Source organism: Cebus imitator, unplaced genomic scaffold (genome assembly GCF_001604975.1).
Source record: "Cebus imitator isolate Cc_AM_T3 unplaced genomic scaffold, Cebus_imitator-1.0 Scaffold196, whole genome shotgun sequence".
Taxonomy (NCBI): domain Eukaryota; kingdom Metazoa; phylum Chordata; class Mammalia; order Primates; family Cebidae; genus Cebus; species Cebus imitator.
In genome coordinates, this window is record NW_016107511.1 from 3,229,595 (window position 1) to 3,249,116 (window position 19,522).

The 19,522-nt window shown below is 37.3% G+C and overlaps 1 protein-coding gene across 5 annotated transcripts in view; it reads left to right on the forward strand.

Annotated features, from left to right (window-relative positions):
* The window catches only part of FANCC (FA complementation group C), a 238,045-nt gene that overhangs the window by 145,466 nt on the left and 73,057 nt on the right, over positions 1-19,522 (forward strand). For all 5 annotated transcript variants that reach the window (XM_037745255.1, XM_037745253.1, XM_037745254.1 and 2 more), the window contains 2 exons: positions 421-485; positions 15,163-15,327. In XM_037745255.1, coding sequence (XP_037601183.1) covers positions 421-485; positions 15,163-15,327 — 230 coding nt within the window. The remainder of the gene's footprint in view (positions 1-420; positions 486-15,162; positions 15,328-19,522) is intronic.

The following is a 19,522-nucleotide window of genomic DNA, read 5'->3' on the forward strand; positions in this document are numbered from 1 at the left end:
ATCTTGATGTAACTCTTGTAAAAAATGTTAGGAGATTTTTAATGTTTGTTAACTGTTCTGGGATTTCAGAAGCTTTATACAAGAGAAGCATTTTTTTAAAAAAATCAACTAGATTTTGAATGAAGAAATAAACCAACATTTTATTTAAATGGATTTGGTTTTAATTCTTAGGAAATTAATGATCTGCCTATTGTTCATTGTCCAAATAGGAATTCAGAATTATAGATATTAAACATAAAATCCCAGTTATTAGTAAATGTGACATGGCACTGCTTCCTTTTCACTCTGACAAAGTAAAACATGAGGAGAAGATGGGGGTTGGGGGAATCTCAACGGAAATATCACTCACACCAAGAAAAATAGAACTGAGGTAATCCTGTTTGCAGCATGAGTTAACCTGCAACTGATTTTGTTTTACAGATGGTTTTATCATTAGCATCTGAACTCAGAGAGAATCATCTTAATGGATTTAACACTCAAAGGCGGTAGGTGTTAAACTAAACATCCTTCTTCTCAAATTTCAAAATGTATCAATTTGGTTATGAGAGGAAAATTTTATAATTCATAGGAAATGCATGTTCAGTTATGGTTGTATTCTATGTAGAAAGATTATTTTATTTTAGTGGAATACATAGCAAATTGGTAAGTGTTTTCAAACTCTTTTTTAAATCACTATTTTCTTAACTTTCACAGAGCAGTAAGTAAATCATGCAACATCTTTTGTGGGCCCATTAAGTAAAAAGCCCTATATATACAGTAGGGAACACAAAAGAAAGAGCAGCACTTAGTTTTATCCTGGGGTTGCTCACTCTGCAGGAGGGGAATGTACACAGATGCAAGCGTGTGCTCTCTTACTAGCCTGCTGTGGCTCTGCCTCCTCCTGCTTCCAGCACAGACACACACACACACAGTCAGGATATTTACAAGGCAACATTTTATGTGAACATATACCCTATTTTAAGAAACATCATATTCCAAAATCTAGACTAAACAAAGAGATTCAGACAAATTAAAAGGCAATTAATTACATTACAAATGTTTCTTCGCTCTGTGAAAGAAATCAGTTTTTATTGGTGAGCATTTCATTTTTAACATGTCATTAATCAAGAGAATCTGAGACTGAGGGATTGGTGATTTTTTTTTTTTTTGTAAAGCTGTTGCTAATTCCAGCTCTATCAGAAATTCTTTGTCCTCAACCTTTAGAAATCCTTGGCTCCTAACCCTTAAACTATGCAATTATTAGAGGAAAACATTGGAGAAGTCTTTATTATGTTGGATTGGCAATGTAAGAAGAAGAATATATAGGAGACATGGAAAGTGTTTAGATTTATTTATTTACATGTCAGGTAAAGACGCCTTTAGTTGTGAGGTGAATGAGGTGAATGTTGACTGATGGCTCTTTAGATTTATGTAATTATAAATTTATTTAAAAGGACTTTAAAAATCAGCCAGTGCAATGTGTATATACTCCCTACACCAAAATCCCAAAAGGTACATCACAGTTGATGATTTTTTAATAAGCAGCTGACAATAAGTTTTTAAATTTATTAACAAATAGAAACAAAGGATCAGAATGCAAAATATAGAAATGACTTACAAAAATCAGTCATAAAGAGGCAAATACTCCAGTATGGAAAAGAGCAAGGAATATAAGCAGGTCGTTACCAAAAGATGAAAACTGAATTGATAATAACATTAAAGGAGTTCTTGAGGAGTGACATCAGCAAGATGGCAGAATAGGAAGTCCTAGACTTTATTTCCCAATAGAGACGTTGACTTAACTACAACATACATCCCCCAAAAGTTTAATGAGAACTACAGAACCAATTAAGAAGTCACAATACTGCAGGCAAGCTCAAAGTCTAGAATAGCCACATTGAAATTGGTTAAAATGTCTATTTTGTGTCAACTGTGATAGCCCTTTTCTAAGGCTGACACAGCTTAGTGAGATTGGTAGGAAAAACTCAGCTTGTAGCTTCTCTCCCTTGGGAGGGAAAAAGAAGAGTGGAATGTGCATCCAACATTTTCACTTTTTAGGGAGCAGACGAGGAATTTATTTCTCTCTCTACTGACTAAGAGCACTAATGAGGAAATGGCATACAGTAATCCCTCTTTATCTGCAGGGGATATGTTTCAAGACACCCAGTGGATGTCTGAAACTGTGGGTAGTACCAAACCTGATTGCCATCAATCATATTTCTGTATTCCACTCACAAATTCAGTGTCTTTTCCATCCTAAGCACTTATCATGCATGATGGCTATAATTTTTGCCATGTGAGATGCAATGATAAAACTAACAAATTTTTTTCCTTCTTTACAATTTCACAGATAGACGATTTGTTTTTACGATAGATCTCAGCAACCTCAGCATGTGATTTTTTTCTTTCCTTATTAAGTTGAGAACTTTCACCTCTTCACTTAAAGGAAGCACTTTACAATTTCTCTATGGCATATCCGAATTGCCAGCCCCAGTGCTCTTGGACTTTGAGGTCATTATTAAGCATTAATAAAATAAGGGTTACTTGAACACAAGCACAGTGATACTGTGACAGTTGATCTGACAACCAATATGGCTACTAAGCAGGTAGTGTATATCATGGATACCCTGGGCAAAGGGATGATTCATGTTCCAGGTGGGACATAGTGGGACAGCATGAGATTTCATCATGCTACTCAGAACAGTGCACAATTTAGGCCAGGTATGGTGGCGCGTGCCTTTAATCCCAGCATTTTGGGAGACTGAAGCAGATGGATCACCTGATATCGGGAATTCAAGACCAACCTGGCCAACATGACAAAACCCCGTCTCTGCTAAAAATGCAAATTAGCTGGGCATGGTGGCTCATGTCTGTAGTCTCAGCTACTCAGGAGGCTAACGCAGGAGAATCACATGAACCTAGGAGTTGGAGGTTGCAGTGAGCTGAGATTGCACCACTGCACTATAGCCAGGGCAACAAGGGCAAGGTGTTATCTCAAAACAAACAAACAAACAAAAAAACGCACAATTTGAAAGAATTATTTCTGGAATTTTTTCATTTGATATTTTTGTACCACGGGTGACCATGGCTAGCTCAAACTACAAAAAGTAAAACTGCGGATAAAAGAAGACTACTTTTGATGCCTTGGGGCCATGGAGAACAAAAGAAAGCTTAGTGGTTTGTGGTAGCACCAGAGAATTGACAGTGCTGCGGATGGAGGCTGGTGTAGCTCAGCATAATTGGGAGAAAGTGCCTGGCTCATGACTTGTTGTTTGGGAGGGGAAGAGAAGAATGGAATATATATCCCGTATTCTGGCTTTTCAGGGGCCTACCAGAGGGACTGGTGTCAGTCTTGCCTGACCCACAGCGCTGACGGAGATGGCCTCATACTTCCGAACAAGATAGCTCAGCAGCTTGTTGCAGCACTGGAGAATCTGTAATACCACAGACAGACACTAGAGGGAGGAAGAGATTGGGAGCTCTTGAGAAAGAAACCGGTAAAGCCCTCTAATTTGGAAATCACAAGCCCTCTAATTTGGAAATCACATGCATAAGCTCAGAGAAGACATATCCTTGGAAAAGATTCGAGGGACCTCCAGAATCTCTAGTTGAGAGTCCATTTGTGAAAGTCTTCCCTGTACCATGTCTGTCCATAAAGACTGAGATAAGTGGATGTGTCTTTAAATGTACAAAATACAACGAAAACAACAAGATACAAAGTAAACCAGGGAAACATGGCATAATCAAAGGATCAGAATAAATCTACAGAAGCAGACCCTAAAGAAACAGAAATGTACGCATTACCTGACAAAGAATTTGAAATAATTGTCTTAAGGGATCTCAAGGCACTGCAAGAGAACACAGATAATTAAATGAAATCAGGAAAACAATACATGAACGAAATGAGAATATCAACAAAGATATAGAATAAATGAGAAGCAAGCAGATATTCTGGAGCTAAAAAACCACAATAACTGGAATGAAAAACTTACTCGAGTGGTTCAGCAGTAGATTTGATCAAACAGAATAAAGAGTCAGAAAACTTGTACACAAATCATTTGAAATTATTAAGTTAGAAAAAAAAAAGAATAAAGGAAAGTAAAGAAAGCCTAAGACACTTGTGGAACAACATCATGTGGAACGGTATACACATTATGGTAGTTCTAGAATAAGAGATAAAGGGGCAAAGAACTTATTTGAAGAAATAATGATAAAAACTTCCCAAATATTTGGAAGGAATTTGATATCCTAATTTAAGAAGCTCAAAGGACTCCAAAGAATGAACCCAAAGAGGCCCACACCAACATAAACAAAAATTCGAATTGTCAGAATTTAAAGACAGAATCTTGAAAGCAGCAAGAAAAAAAGTGGCTTGTCATATAGAAGGAAGGTTCCAGAAGATTGTCAGTGGATTTCTCAGCATAATTACAGGCCAGAAGGGAGTGGGATGATACATTCAAAGAGCCAGAGAGGAAACAAAACAAAACAAAAACCGCTTCCAACTAACAATACTTTATCTGGGCTAAATCATTCTTCAAAAATGAAGAAGTAAAGATACTCCCAGATGAACAAAAGCTGAAGAAGTTCATCACCACTAGACTTGCCTTACAAGAATTGCTAAAGGGAATCCTTCAAGCTGAAATGAAAGGATATTAAACAGCAACATGAAAGCATACAAAAATGTAAAGCCTTCTGGTAAATGTAAATATACAGACGAATTAAAAATCTTATAATACTGTGTCATATAGTACAGTTGTACCTCAGTATCCACAGAGGATTGATTCCAGGACTCCCCACACATACCAAAATCTACAGATGCTCCAGTTCCACACCAAACAAATGGTCAATCTTTGGGTTCTACATCCTGCAAATACTATATTTTTGATCCATGATTAGTTGAACCCATGGATACAGAACACATAGATATAGAGGGCTGACTGTATATAAATCATTTTTAATTCTCGTATAGAACTTAAAAGATAAAAGCATAAATAAAATTAAACTATGGTGATAGATACAAAATAGAAAAGGATGTAATTTGTGACATTGATAACATAAACTGGGGAGGGAGATGTAAATGAGTAGAGTTTTAGTATGTGATTGAAGTTACCTTGTTAGGTTGTTATAACTCTAAGATGTTTAATGTAATCCCCATGGTAATAACAAAGAAAATACCTGTAGGAGATGCACAACAGAAAATGAGAAGGAAATCAAAGCATGTCACTATGAAAAAGATCAATGAAACACAAAGGAAGGGAATAAGAGAGAAAATCATGAACTGAATGACTACAAGGTATATAGAAAACAACAAAATGTCAATAGTAAGTCCTTCTCTATCAGTAATTAGGTGAACATGAAGTAAACACCCCATTCAAATGATGTGAAGTAGCAAACTAGATCAGAAAACAAGATCCAACTATATCCTAGCTATATTCTGTCACTTGAGATACAAGGATATACATAGACTGAAAATGAAAAGATGGAAAAATATATATCATGTAAATGGTAACCAAAATAGAGCAGGTATAGCCATACTTATATCAGAAAACTATCAAAAGAGACAAAGAAAAAGATTATATAATAGTCAAAGAGTCAATTCACTGGGGAGATACAACAATTACAATAATATATACACTTAACAACAGAGCATCCAGATATATGAAGCAAACACCAATAGAGTTGAAGAGAAAAACAGACAGTAACACAATAATAGGAGATTTCACCACCCCACTTTCAATAACAGATTGATTAACCAGATTGAAGATCAGTAAGAAGATAGGACTTGAGTAATGCTGTAGACCAATTGAAACCTAATTGACATATATAGAACATTCTACCCAGCAACAGTAGAATATACACTCTCCTCAAGCACATATAGAGCATTCTCTAGGAAAGATGACATGATGGGCCACAGAACAAGTCTTAACAAATTTAAGAAGACTGAAACCATAGTACTATTTTTTCTGACCACAGAGGAATGGAAATCAATAACAAAAGGAAAACTGGAAAATTCACAAATATGTGGAAATTAACACTCTTAAAAAATCAATGGGTCAAAGAACAAATTACAAGAAACATAGAAAATAACTTGAAACAAATGAAAATGAAAAAACAGCATATCACAACCTATGGGATGCAGCAAAAGCAGTTCTAAGCAGGAAGTTTATAGTGGTAAAGGCCTACATTAAAAAAGAAGAAGGTGTACATACTTTTGAAGGAAGAAAAACAAGAAAAGAAGGATCTCAAATCAGAAACCTAACTTTACATCTCAGCAACTAGGAAAAGAAGAACAAACTAAACCTAAAATTAGAAGGGAGAGACTAATAAAGATTAGAGTAGAAGTAAATAAGAAGTAAATAAAATAGAGAATAGAAAAAAAATCAATAAAATTAAGAGTTGCGTTTTTGTAAAGATCAGCAAAATTGACAATTCCTTAGACTAAGTAAGGAAAAAAGAAGAGACTTAATGGCAAAAATCAGGAATGAAAGAATAGAAATTAAAACTGATACCACAAAAATTAAAAAGATTATGAGACTACTATGAATGATTATATGCCAACAGATTGAATAACCTAGAAGAAATAATTTCCTAAAAATATACAACCTTCATGACTGGATTATGAAGAAATAAAAACATCTGAACAGATCTGTAACTAATAAAGAGATTGAATTGGTTATTCAGAACCTTTCAACAAAGAAAAAAACCAGGACCAGATGGCTTCACTGGAGAATTCTATCAGACATTTAAAGAAGAAGTAACACCGATCTTTCTTAAACTCTTCCAAAAAATTGAAGAAGAGGGAACATTTCCAAACTCACTTTGTGAGCAAGCATTACCATGACACCAAAATCAGGCAATGAAACTACAAGAAAACAGGCTGATATCCTTCATGAATCATGATGCAAAGATTCTTAGCTTAAAGTGTATTCAACAATACGTTAAGAGGATTATATACCATGACTGAATGAAAATTATTCCTTGAATACAAGGATGGCTCAATATACAAAAATTACTATAATGCGCCACATTGATAGAATGATGAACAGAACCCACCTGATCATCTTAATTAATGCAGAACTAGGATATGACAAAACTCAACACTCACTTATGGTAAAACATTCAACAAATTAGGAATAGAAGGTGATGACCTTAATGTAATAAAGCAATAGCATATTTGTATATATTTCTAAATAATTAGGAACAAGATCTCTAAGAAATATTTGCACATCCATATTCATTGAGTATTATTTACAAGAGCCAAGAGGTGGAAGCAACCTATATAATGCCTATCAGCAAATGAATGAATAAAGAGAATATGGTATCTCTACACGATGGAAGATTATTCCACCTTAGAAAAGAAGTCCTGTCATATGCTACAATGTGGATGAAACTTAAGGACATTATGCAAAGTGAAATAAGCTAGTGACAAAAGGTAAATACTGCATGATTACACTTATGTGTGGTATCTAAAGTAGTCAAACTTGTAGAAACAGAATGTAGAATAGCGGTTACCTTGGGATGGGAGGAAGGGGGAAATGGGAGTTGTTCAATGAGTATAGAGTTTTAGTTTTGCAAGATATGAAAGTTTTAGAGATTTGTTGCCCATAAGGACATATAGTGAACACTACTGTACCATACACTTAAAAATAGTTAAAATGGTAAATTTTATGTTAATATGCTTTTCACCACAATTTAAAACTGGTCTGCGAGCTCTTCTGTGCATTTTCAGGAAAATGTAAACTACAGCATCAGTTAGACACATTATTAGGTTATGTTGAGCTTCAGGAGAGGACATTTATGTTCTGATGGGAACATAAATAGGCACAGCCACTTAGCAGAACAATTTAGTCTTAGAATTTGGGATTCCTCATCAGTCTCTCCATGAGTGCTTTGGTTACTGTGGCCTCCAATAATTGTGGGAGGATCAAGAGGTGGTGTTAGTTGAGGTTGCCAGTAAATTGTATTCTGGGCATTAGAGTACTCCCATATTTTCTGGAGGTTTATAGCCATTTGGGACTGGCTTCTCCTTCACAGGCCTCCTTCCTCTTTCCTGTTGGGAGTCAGGACATTTCTATTATCTCTTGCCTAAGGATAGTGGATAAGAAGAAGGAGTGTATAAGGAAGGCAGTGGACAAGAAGAAAGAGTGTATAAGGCAGCTTGCTGTCAGGTTGCCCCCTGCTCCTTGAATTCACCCCCAAATTAACTCTTACCTTTTAAGTAGTCCTCTTTTGCAAGCTGTTAGGGCTGTGGTATTTTCCTTCAAAAAGATCCCACCTACCTACCATGTCAAGCTTTTCTCAGAATTTGTGGATTATCAAGAAACCCCCATTTTACAGTATTATATATTTAATTGTAAAAATTCTTTCATCATTTCTAGGAGTTGGGAGTATAGCATGAATGCTAGGACATTCATGTCCTTAGTTCGTCGCTTGATTCAGTCTTTTAGGTTACATTTCCATCTTATTTTCTCTTAGCTAGATTATGAGAGTTACTGTTGTTCATAGGTCTTGCTGTTCAGTCCCCAGGATGTGTAGCAGTTCTGTAACAGAGCTACTCAAAGTGTGGCCCTGCAGATCAGCAGCATCAACATCCCTGGGGGAGAGGCCAAGAAATAGGAGTTTTTTTAAAACATCTTTCCATACGTACTCAGGAAGTTCGAGAAATGCTGCTGTATACTACTTCTTTAGAAGCAGTTCCCATAACTGCATAACAATCTGAATACTGTATGGTGACATGATAAAATTCTATTTATGGTTTTTGTTTTTGTTGATGAATTCCTTAATAGTTTAGCTGTATTATTTTGTTGATAATAGTAAATTCTCATGAAGATAATTTTTTGTCAAACTATCCATAGTGATCTATTACGTGTGAACAGTTTGTCTTTTCTCCTCAAATATTCACCTTTTCTAAATTGTGCTTCCTGTTCTGTACCACTTTCCTAAGTGGCAGATATCCTTTCAACATTTACCTTCCACAGTGCTTTATCATCTTTCTCTTACCACCATGGTTTTAGATCTAAAATTCATTAATGTGTTTTTGAGTCCATCATCTAAGTTGTTAACAGAAAAGACACATTTAGCTTGAGCTGTAAATATCTTACATTTTTGGAATATATGAGCTTAACGTGTGGGGTGGTAGAGGGAGATGTGCGGGTGAAGGTGTATGCTTTGCATATAGCCTAGCAGAATATATTGCATAGAATTAGGGCTGGATGGATGTTTGTACAATGGAAAGGTAGGCCTGAGAGTTGCATGTGTGTATCACTCATGTAGCATCTGAAATAAGCAGGCAGGCCTCCAGCCTGACTCATCAGACCTCCTCCCCAAAAGATCTCTAAGTACAACCTTTCTCTCATTATCTGAAAAGAGGAAATGAAACGAGTCAGAGATTATTTACTAGGTAGAAAGACTGTGGTGCCGAAGACGCTAATCAAGTAATGCAGCTCATGGCTGTAGACTATATCTTCTAATTAGGCTGGAAATGATCCAAGATAATTTTCCCGAAAAATTTAAAAATCTCATAAAGACAGGTAGTTCTTGGGTGTACCAAAATTCGGTCAGGCCAACTGATAGTCTTCCAAAGAACTTCAAGGTGCACACAGTCTTCATGGCTCCTCTTTTGGTCTGAAGTTTGTCAGAGTGTGGAGATCCAAGTTTAAGTGGGGAGTTACGCAACACTTTCCAGATTGAATTACACTAAGCATTAGGTCTTGACTGATTGCCAGAGCAGCACTTCCAAATAATTTCTGCACAGGAATTCAGCTGCAGAAGGCTAGACAGTAACCATATACTGCTGGGAGCATCCTTCCTGTGTGGCTGTATTGTAGCTTCCAAACCATCTGCCTCAAAACACAGGGCTATGGGACAAACTGACAATGCTCAGAGTGTTGTTCCTTCTAGATGGTTTGTAGCAAAGAACAGGATAGAATTTAAACATTGTCACTGAATTGTTGACTTTACTTGGTGGCAAGTGAAACTCTATTTAAAACCCTATGACAACACCATTTGTCAGGCCTCTAAAAATAATGCAAAAAGAAAATAAGCGAATTTTCCAACTTATTTTGTTCCTCTGGAGATCCGTGCATCCGAAGTTATGAGGTCAATTTCTGTATTTTCTGTGAGACTTTTTGAATCTTTGGGAATGAACTTTAAACACTCAAGTGCTAAAAAATCAGAAAAAATAAATGCCTTCTAGAAGGAAAAAAAACAGCATAGCATTGTTTATATGGTGCTTAAGTTTGGGAGCTCTTGGCTGCTTGGACATTTGAAGTCATACTTGTGAAAGGAAAAGAATGTTAAAACTCACATTCATAAGTGGATGTGACTCTCCTGAATTTAAGCATATACTGGAAAGTAGTTTGCCCATTATGCTATATTCTGATTTAATTGTTTTGATTTAAAAATCTTAAAAATGCACAGAGAACTTCAGATATGTAGGAGAAAGTTATGTAGAATTGTGATACCTATTTTAATTATTGTTACTATTATGACTAATGTCAGCAAAAAACGTAATGGCTCCAGCGTGGTTGGCAGCTGTCCTGAAAATGTTGTCACGGTGCCATTCTGTTACCTGATTTAATTAAACCGGCTTCCACTTGAGATAGGAGCACACTTGGCAGAATTTATAATTCGCTGGACAACTGCAGACTTAAAAGTTTTGGTTCTCACACTAGCTTTTAGGAATCCAAGTTATTTTATGGATGGCGAACAGAAAAGCTCCTAAAAAGACTCAAAATGCATGGTAGGCATTAAATTGCTTTTTAAATTCAATCTTCTGATAGGTATAAATGAACTCAGTCTAAGAGATTGAATTACCTTAAAAACCATGTATAAGGGCTCAACACATTCGGAAAAGTACCTGGAAAAAATTTATCTTGTTGAATGCTAAAATTCTTTAAAGAAAATATTCGAAACATCATTCAGTAGAGCAAATTAGGAATGTATCAGATATGTCGGTTTACAGGGAGCACTCTACTAGCACAGGCATCTCATATTCTTAGTAAATTCAATTAAGAATTTTACTGATTGTATCATAGGTTTGCTTTGACTGGGAATATCCTGAACTGCTAACTAAATTCCCATTTTATCCTTGCTCCTCCTGCCAGCTGGGATGCCAGCATGGGCATCCTTCAGTGGACTTCACTCTGTGCCAGGGAATTTGTTCATACTACTTTTGAAAAACAAGTATTCTTAACAACAACAACAACAACAAAATTATGAACTGGGGAATAAACCTCTTCCAAAGTGGCACAATCTGGCACAAAGGCAAGTTTTTAATTTATAAACATTGTTTCAGCCCAGGTGCAGTGGTTTACCACTGTAATCCCAACACTGGGGAGGCCGGGGTGGGAGGATTGCTTGAACCAGAAGTTTGAGACCAGCCTGGGCAACATGGAGAAACCCCATCTCAAAAAAAAAAAAAAAACTCAAAAATTAGCCAGGTGTGGTGGTAAGCACCTGTGATCTCAGCTACTAGGGAGGCTGAGGTGGGAAGATTGCTTGAGCCTTGGGAGGTTGAGGTTGCAGTCAGCCAAGATCGTGCCACTGCACTCTAGCTTAGGTGACAGAACAAGACCCTAAAGAAAGAAAGGAAAAAAAAAAGATTATTTTAGTTGGTACCTTCCAGCAGAGTCTTTTAATTGTGGTTCAGAAGACTTTAGAAACCATCCTGAACAGCTTGTCTTCTGTCCAAGGGTGAGAAAATGAAAAGCACAAATAACTACAGAAATAGCCTGAAAAGAGACCAGTACAATCAAATAATGGGAAGAGGGCAAGAAGATGTAAATAATGGGGAAAAAATATTCCAGAGGGAAATAGATACTAAGCAATCTAAAGCTGATTAAAGATTTTTTTTTGGAGACAGAGCCTTGCTTTGTTTCCCAGGCTGGAGTGCAGTGGTGCGATCTCAGCTCACTGCAACCTCTGCCTCCTGGGTTCAAGCGATTCCCTGCCTCATCCTCCTGAGTAGCTGGGACTACAAGCACCCACCCCTACGCCCAGCTAATTTTTGTATTTTAGTAGAGACGGGGTTTCACCACCTTGGCCAGGCTGGTCTTGAACTCCTCACCTTGTGATCCACCTGCCTGTACCTCCCAAAGTGCTGGAAAAGATGATTATATTTTAATGAGCTACCTTTGCTATTTTGGAAATAAGAACCTGAGGCAGTAAGTAACTTCTTTATTATGAATATTTCTCCTTCCTTCCTTCCCTCCCCTCCCCTCCTAATTTTTATATTTTTAGTAGAGATGGGGTTTCACCTTCTTAGCCAGGTTTGAATGCCGCCCAACACAAATTTGTAAACTTTCTTAAAACATTGAGATTTTTTTGCGATTTTTTTTAAGCTCATCAACTATCATTGGTGTTAGTGTATTTTGTATTAACCCAAGACAATTCTTCTTCCAGTGTGGCCCAACGAAGCCAAAAATATTGGACATCCCTGGCATACAGAGTAACATAATAGACTGCAGAGACTCAGAAAGGGAAGGATAGGATGGGTAGGGAGGGCAGGGATGAAACACTACACGTTAGATGCAGTCTACTCAGGTGATGGGTACCTTAAGATCTCAGAATTCACCAGTATACAATTCATCCACGAAACAAAAAACTACCTTTACCGACAAGCTATTGAAATAAAAATTTAAAAGTAAATATTCAAAGCTAAAAAAATAGATGCATTTATTAACTTCATGAAAATGAAAATGAAGTTTTAAAGAATGTGCAAGCCCCCTACAGTGATCTACAGAAGCCTTTCCACCGTCCTCCCTGGTTCACTGGGTGTGGCCACATTGATCCCCTTTCTATTTTCAGAAGCTGAGGGCCTTTGCATTTGCTTTTCATCTGTCTGCAGCGTTTCGTCTCAGTTGTATATGTGGCTTGTTCATGTGCTTACTTCAGAGCTCTGCTCAAATGTGAATTTCTGTCACCTCTCAGTATTCTTTACTTTTCATCATGACGCTCAATATCACCTGGCATTGTATTGTTTCTCTCTCTGACGAGACCTTGTCATCTTTGCATCTGCATCATGTACCCCTCAAAAAGAGCCTTTACTACATACAGTAGGGGATCAATAAATACGTATTAAATGAACTAATAGGACAAAGATACACAAATACATAAACACATTCTCTGAAGAGGAAACACAAGTGGGTAACAATTATTGTCTCACAAGTTATAAGGGAAATGCAAATTAAGGCAATGAAATAGTATTTTTTTCATCAAATTTGCAAGAAATAAAAACAAATAATGATATTATTGGAAAGGGTAGAAAAGTAAATTGATATGGTCTTTTGCAAGGCAGTTGTTTTTGTATGTTTGTTTATTTTTGAGACAGTCTTTCGGTCTTGCTCTGTCTCCCAGGCAGGAGTGCAGTGGTGTGAACACAGCTCACTGCAGCCTCGACCTCTTGGACTCAAGCAAGGGGTTCCCTTGGGGCTCCCACCTCAGTGCCCCGAGTAGCTGCAACTGCAGGTGGAAGCCACCACACCCGGCTAATTTTTGTATTTTTTGTAGAGATGGGGTTTCTCCATGTTGCCAGGGCTGGTTTTGAACTTCTGGGCTCAAGTGATCTGTCTGCCTCAGCCTCCCAAAGTGCTGGGACTTCACGAGTGAGCCACCACCCCCGACCTTGGAAGGCAATTTAATATGCAAGTACTCATACATGGACACAGACAGGCATATGCAAGGGTACTGCTGCAGCCCTGTTGCAATAGTGACAAATCAGAAGCAGCCTCAGTGCCTACTGATAGTGGCATTGTTAATTACAGAATACATGTATGCTTTAATACTAGGCGGCAGGTTTTTAAGAATGAGGGACAGCTAATATGCTCTATATTGTGGTGCCATTTGTGTTTCACAAAACGCAAGACTAAATTTCTGTATTTATAATTACATATGAAAATACCTAGAAAAACGTTGAATAGCCTCCACGCAGAACTTTCATTTTATTTATCATTCACTGGACATGGATTTGTTGAGCATGTGCTGTGTGAAAAGAATTATCCAAATGCTAGGGATAGAGTCGTAGGTAAAGTAGGAGAAGCTGCCTGCCATCATAGAGCTTCTGCCCTCATAGGAGGAAGCGAACCATGAGTGCTGCAAGGGAACACTATATAGGTCAGGTGGTGAAAGGTACCAGGAAGAGAGGTAAAGCATGGGTAGGAAGGCACTTGAAGCTCCAGTGTCCAGTGGCGATTTCTGCACATCCTGTAAATGTACACTGTCCAGTACTGTAGCTGCCAGCCACCTACAGCTGTTAAGTACCTGAAATGTGACGAGTGCAGCTGAGGAGCTGGATTTTAAATTTTATTTCATTTTAATTCATTTACATCTAAATTGCCACACAGGGTAGACAGTATAATGACATGGGATGATCAGAGACGACTTCACTTAACAAAGGGACATTTGAGCTGCAACCAGAGAGCTAGTCATGTATTTCAGGCAGAGTGAACAGCAGGACCTTATTTGGGGCAGTCAGAGGCAGAAAAGACAAAAAGGTAAGAGTGGAAGGAGATGAAGCCAGTGAAACAGATGGGGACCCACTATGGAAGGCCTTACTGGCTAGGGAAAGACATTGCTTATTCTCTACATGAGGCAGGAAGCCACTGCAAAGCTTTGAGCAGACAGGTGTTGTGATCTGAGTTTTTGAAGGAGTGCTGGAACTGTTCTGATGATAAACCATAGAAGTGAGTGCAGAGGCAAGAAGTCCAGAGGCTACTCCATCACTCAGGCTGGAGGTAGTGGTGGGTTGCTCTGCACACTTAGGAGGGCGGTGACGGAGGTGTTCCGAAGAGGTCAGATGTGTTGCTAGTATTCAGATAGATCAGATGAGAGGCCTGAGAGAAACAGAGGAGTCAGGATTTGGGCCTGAGCAAACGAGACAGCACTGGGGAAAGGGAACACTGGGAGGAGAATTCAGGAGTTGTGCTTTGGGCATATTAAGTGCCTGCGGATATAAAGAACAAAGTCCTGGCCATGAGTGACACCGAAACAGCAATGGCAGCTAAAGGATTTCTTACTAAAGAACTGGATAAAAGAGAAGTGTTCATTGATGGTGTTAGAGTCATTCTCTTTGTTTAGAGGCAAAACAGGTGATGTGTTGTTGACCTTTTTAGGATGAAGGTTTTATATGTCCTCAATTATGCGTGGTTCTTAGATTTGGGTGATTATTTCTTATTTCTTCCTTAGAATGGCTCCCGAACGAGTGGCATCCCTGTCACGAGTTTGTGTCCCACTTATTACCCTGCCAGATGTCGACCCCCTGGTGGAGGCTTTGCTCGTCTGTCACGGACATGAACCTCAGGAAATCCTCCAGCAAGAGTTCTTTGAGGCTGTAAACGAGGCCGTTTTGCTGTAAGTGGTGTTCACGTCTCCTATCATCCTGTGTCGTTTTTCCTTTTCTTAGAAGGCCGTGGTGTGTTGGAAAGACTATGTGACAGCAGTTTCCAAACGTTTTTGTCTCAGTGCCCCATGTAACTCTTAAAAATTACTGGAAATCCCAAAGAGTTTTATTCTTTTATTTTTAACTTTTATTTTAGGGTTGGGGATACAGGTGAAGGTTTGTTACGTAGTAAACACATGTCATGGCGCTTCGTTGTACATATTATTTCATCACCCAGGTATTAAGCCTAGTTCCCAATAGTTACCTTTTTTGCTCCTCTCCCTCCTCCTACCCCTTCTCAGGTAGACCCAGCAATTATTGTTTCCTTCTTTGTGTTCATACATTCCCAAGAGTTTTTTAAAAGATCTGTTAAATACCTATTAATATTTGCCATATTTGAAACTAAAACAAATTTTTAAAAATATATTTCTTCATTTAAAAAATAAAAATAATTTGATTACATGTTAACACAAATAGTGTATTTTTATGAAAAAAATGCTCTTTTCAAAGCAAAAAAAAAAAAAAAAACAGTTTGACAAGAGCAGCATTGGTTTTACATTTTTGCAAGTCTCATTTTCTGCCCTAAGACTGCTGGATTCTCATATCTGCCTCTGGTGGGATGTGTTGTTTCGGTTGAAGTGTATGAAGAAAATCCAGCCCCACATACATGGTAGTTGGGAAAGGGTGGAGTATTCTAAAAGCCATCACAGATCACTGTGGATAATTCTGCTTTGATAGCTCACCAAAATTTGAAAATGGTCATTTTTTAAAGGTTAGTTGCAGTGTGGAATCTGAAATTATGTCAGTTAACTTTCTATACTCTATTACATTAAAACCCATTGGTCTGTCTTGCACTTGCAGTGGATCTTTTTTGCCTACGTATAATTTTGTAACATTATGCATGGTTCATGTGGAAGATCTTAGTTCATTGTATATTATGTATACATTATGTGTATCTTCCAAACATTGACATATTTCATATGCAGTATCAAAACCTACAGTCATTACTGTCACCACGGATCTCATCAGAAATGACTTTAAGTATTGGGAAGCTGTGAAGCTTATGTTGGTGGACTTAGATTTTCCAGGATTCTAATTTCTGCTTAAAAGCTAAAATTTATCATGGGCTACAAATACTGTCATTTTCCTTAGGGGACTGAGTCATTTTGCTAATTATTGAGAAAGTATGTGTCTAATCCCAAAGTGTGACTAACCACTGCTTATCTGCTAGTCATTCTTTCAAGTCAATTTTCATGACAAAAAGCAGTCAGGTGAGCCCCAGCTGGAAGAATTGTGCAGGTGTACAAGTGGAGTGCTTTTCTCCAGACAACCATCGTTTTTTGTTATGAAGCAGAAGAGCTTTATGCACACTTTCCTCTTCACCATATAGAATTCTTTTCTAAAAGTATCCTTGAGGGCAACAGTTTAATAAAATCAGTATGTTATACTGCTTCATCAAGCATTCGTATGTGAAAACGTGGTGTTTCGACTGTGTGTGTGTCTGTGTATGTGGTGGTGAAGAGTAGCATGAGGATTGTCTCTGCTCTGATTCCTGCTGAGATGCAGCTGTGTTACCCACTGTTGCTTTTGCACTATCAGTGCAAACGTCAACATGGTTGTTCAGGAAGAACCAGGAGATTCAAAATAGTGCTTCCCTACCACTTGTGTGTGTGGCCAACTTTCATATAAAAGATCTTCTGTGCTTGGTTGGAGCTGATAGCAGACAACTACAAGCAATACAGCAAGCCCAGAGATTCTATTATAAGGCAGAAGTGCAGTTCTGTTGGTGACATACTAATTTATCACATCTGCATTTACATTGTTTGTTTTTCTTTAGACTCTGAATGATTGATCTCAAACTGATGTGGCAATTAATTTGCACCATAAGAGTATTTAAAATATTGTTGCATAAGACACAATTAAATAAATCATTAACATCTGTAAAGGCAAGGGAAAAATAACTTTCCTCATATTTTTTTCTTTATTTACAGTTTAGCCCACTTTCTCTGGAGCAGATGTCTCCATCTTGTGAGTCAGAGAATTCTCTGATTTGTCAGTTTCATATTTTCTCGATGAAACATCGGTAGGATGAAAAATTGGATCTTTTAATCCTCATTTTTAAAGCCAATGATCCATTCTTAAATACAAGAAAATATATTATAAATAAATGTTACTTTCCAAATAAAATATTGTAAAATTCCAAAATAATAATATAAAATATATATTAGATATATAAGTAAAATATACACTATGTATATACAAAAATATATATATCTAATAAAATTATTTAAAATAACTTAGATGAAATTTAAAAATTAGAAAAGTTTTCAAAATTAAGAAATATATATTACTGCAAAACCCAACAAAGTATACTTATTTTTTCTTATGTTTCCGTGTAGCCCCAAGAGAAACTATGATAATTTTTAAAATAAATTTTTCTTTTAACACATCTCAATTCTTCCCTTCTTCCTTGGAAAGGATTCTTTGGACCCCACTTTGAAAATTACTGCATGACCTTATGACTACTGCTGTCTTTATGACTCCAAGTTAGGAGTTGCTCCGTCAGCAGTGTTTTAAAACACTGTAAATCTACTATGGTGGTATAATTTGCAGAGTCCCCTCAGTCTCAGATAATTAGATTCAAAGTGTTCACATTTCTGAATTCAAGGTTTACATGCAATGTGATTTTAAAATGATACTTACTGCTTATGAACCTCACATTTTATTAAGAATACTATGGTTTTAAAATCATTTTATTAATACTATTTATGTTTTCAATTCTTTTCTTTTGAGATAGGGTCTCACTCTGTCTCATAGGCTGGAGTACATTGGTGCAATCTTGGCTCCCTGCAACCTCAACCTCCCAGGCACAGCCTCCTGAGTAGCTGGGACCACAGGTGCAGGCCATCACACCTGGTTAATTTTTCATATTTTTGGTAGAGACGGAGTTTCACCATGTTGCCTAGGCTGGTCTTAAACTCCTGAGCTCAAGCAGCCTGCCTACCTTGGCTTCCTAAAATGTTGGGATTATAGGTGTCAGCTGCTGTGACTGGCCACCCAATTCTTTATTTAAATACTTTTAGGAGAATTGTTACATATATAGACCCTTCCTTGCTATACAGTGCATTTTAAAAAACAAAACTGCAATACCTTTATTGCATGTTAAAATTGACATTAGTTCCTTATCATCATCACATACCTAGTCAGGAATTAAATTATCCTGATTGTCTTACAATTTTTCTTCCAGTCGGTTTGTTAGAATCAGAGTTCAAATCTATACATTGCTTTTGGTTTATAGGTTCTTTTAATTCTCTTTCAATCCCTCTTTGGTTTTTGTTTTGAAATTACTTGTTGAAATGGTACGGTTTCTTTCCCCACTCTCAGGTGGTAGAGCATGTCCGCCCTCTTGAGTGTGATAAAGGGTGTGCGCCTCAGGAGCGCAGTCCTGTGGCCTTAGGTGGCTCCTTTGGTCACATTCTCAGTTCTCATGCAGTCAGGCCTGTTTTGTTACCTTCTGTTCTGCTTCTCTGGTCTCTTGCATGTGTATATGGCAGTATCACTGCTTTAGTGGTGGCATCAACTGTGTTCAATACAAAATAAGGCTCCTTCCCTTTGATTTCTCTTTACCAGGGTTGTTTTTAGTTTGTTTTGCTATCATTGCTTGTCTTATATTCCACGTAACTTTTAAAACCAATTTTTCTAGTTGCAGGGGAGACACCCAGTGTCATTTGGAGGAAGGACTCTTATAAGTGTATAGATTAATGAGAGAGCTGGCGTTTTGATGATGTTAAGGCTTTCTGTCCACCTGTTCGGAACACATATGTTTTTCCATTTGTTCAGCTTTTGTGATCTGAAGGGAGTATTGTATATACTTTTCACACATTGGACTTAAGCATTTCTTATTCCTAATGTTTTGTTTTATTTGTGTTTTGAATGTTTTCACTGTCGTAAATGGATCTTCTCCATCTTCAAATAGATTTTCATTATTTTGTTGCCTTTGGAAAACGGACAAGCTCAAAACCACTGATGTGATTACAGTTCAGTGTATTTCCTTTTTTTATATGTAAGTCTTAAAAATTAGGATACATATTTTAATTTCAGTTTGTAGGAAAGGTTGTAATCTGAGACTTTGTGAAAGTGAGATTTAAAAAGAGAAATAGAAGATTA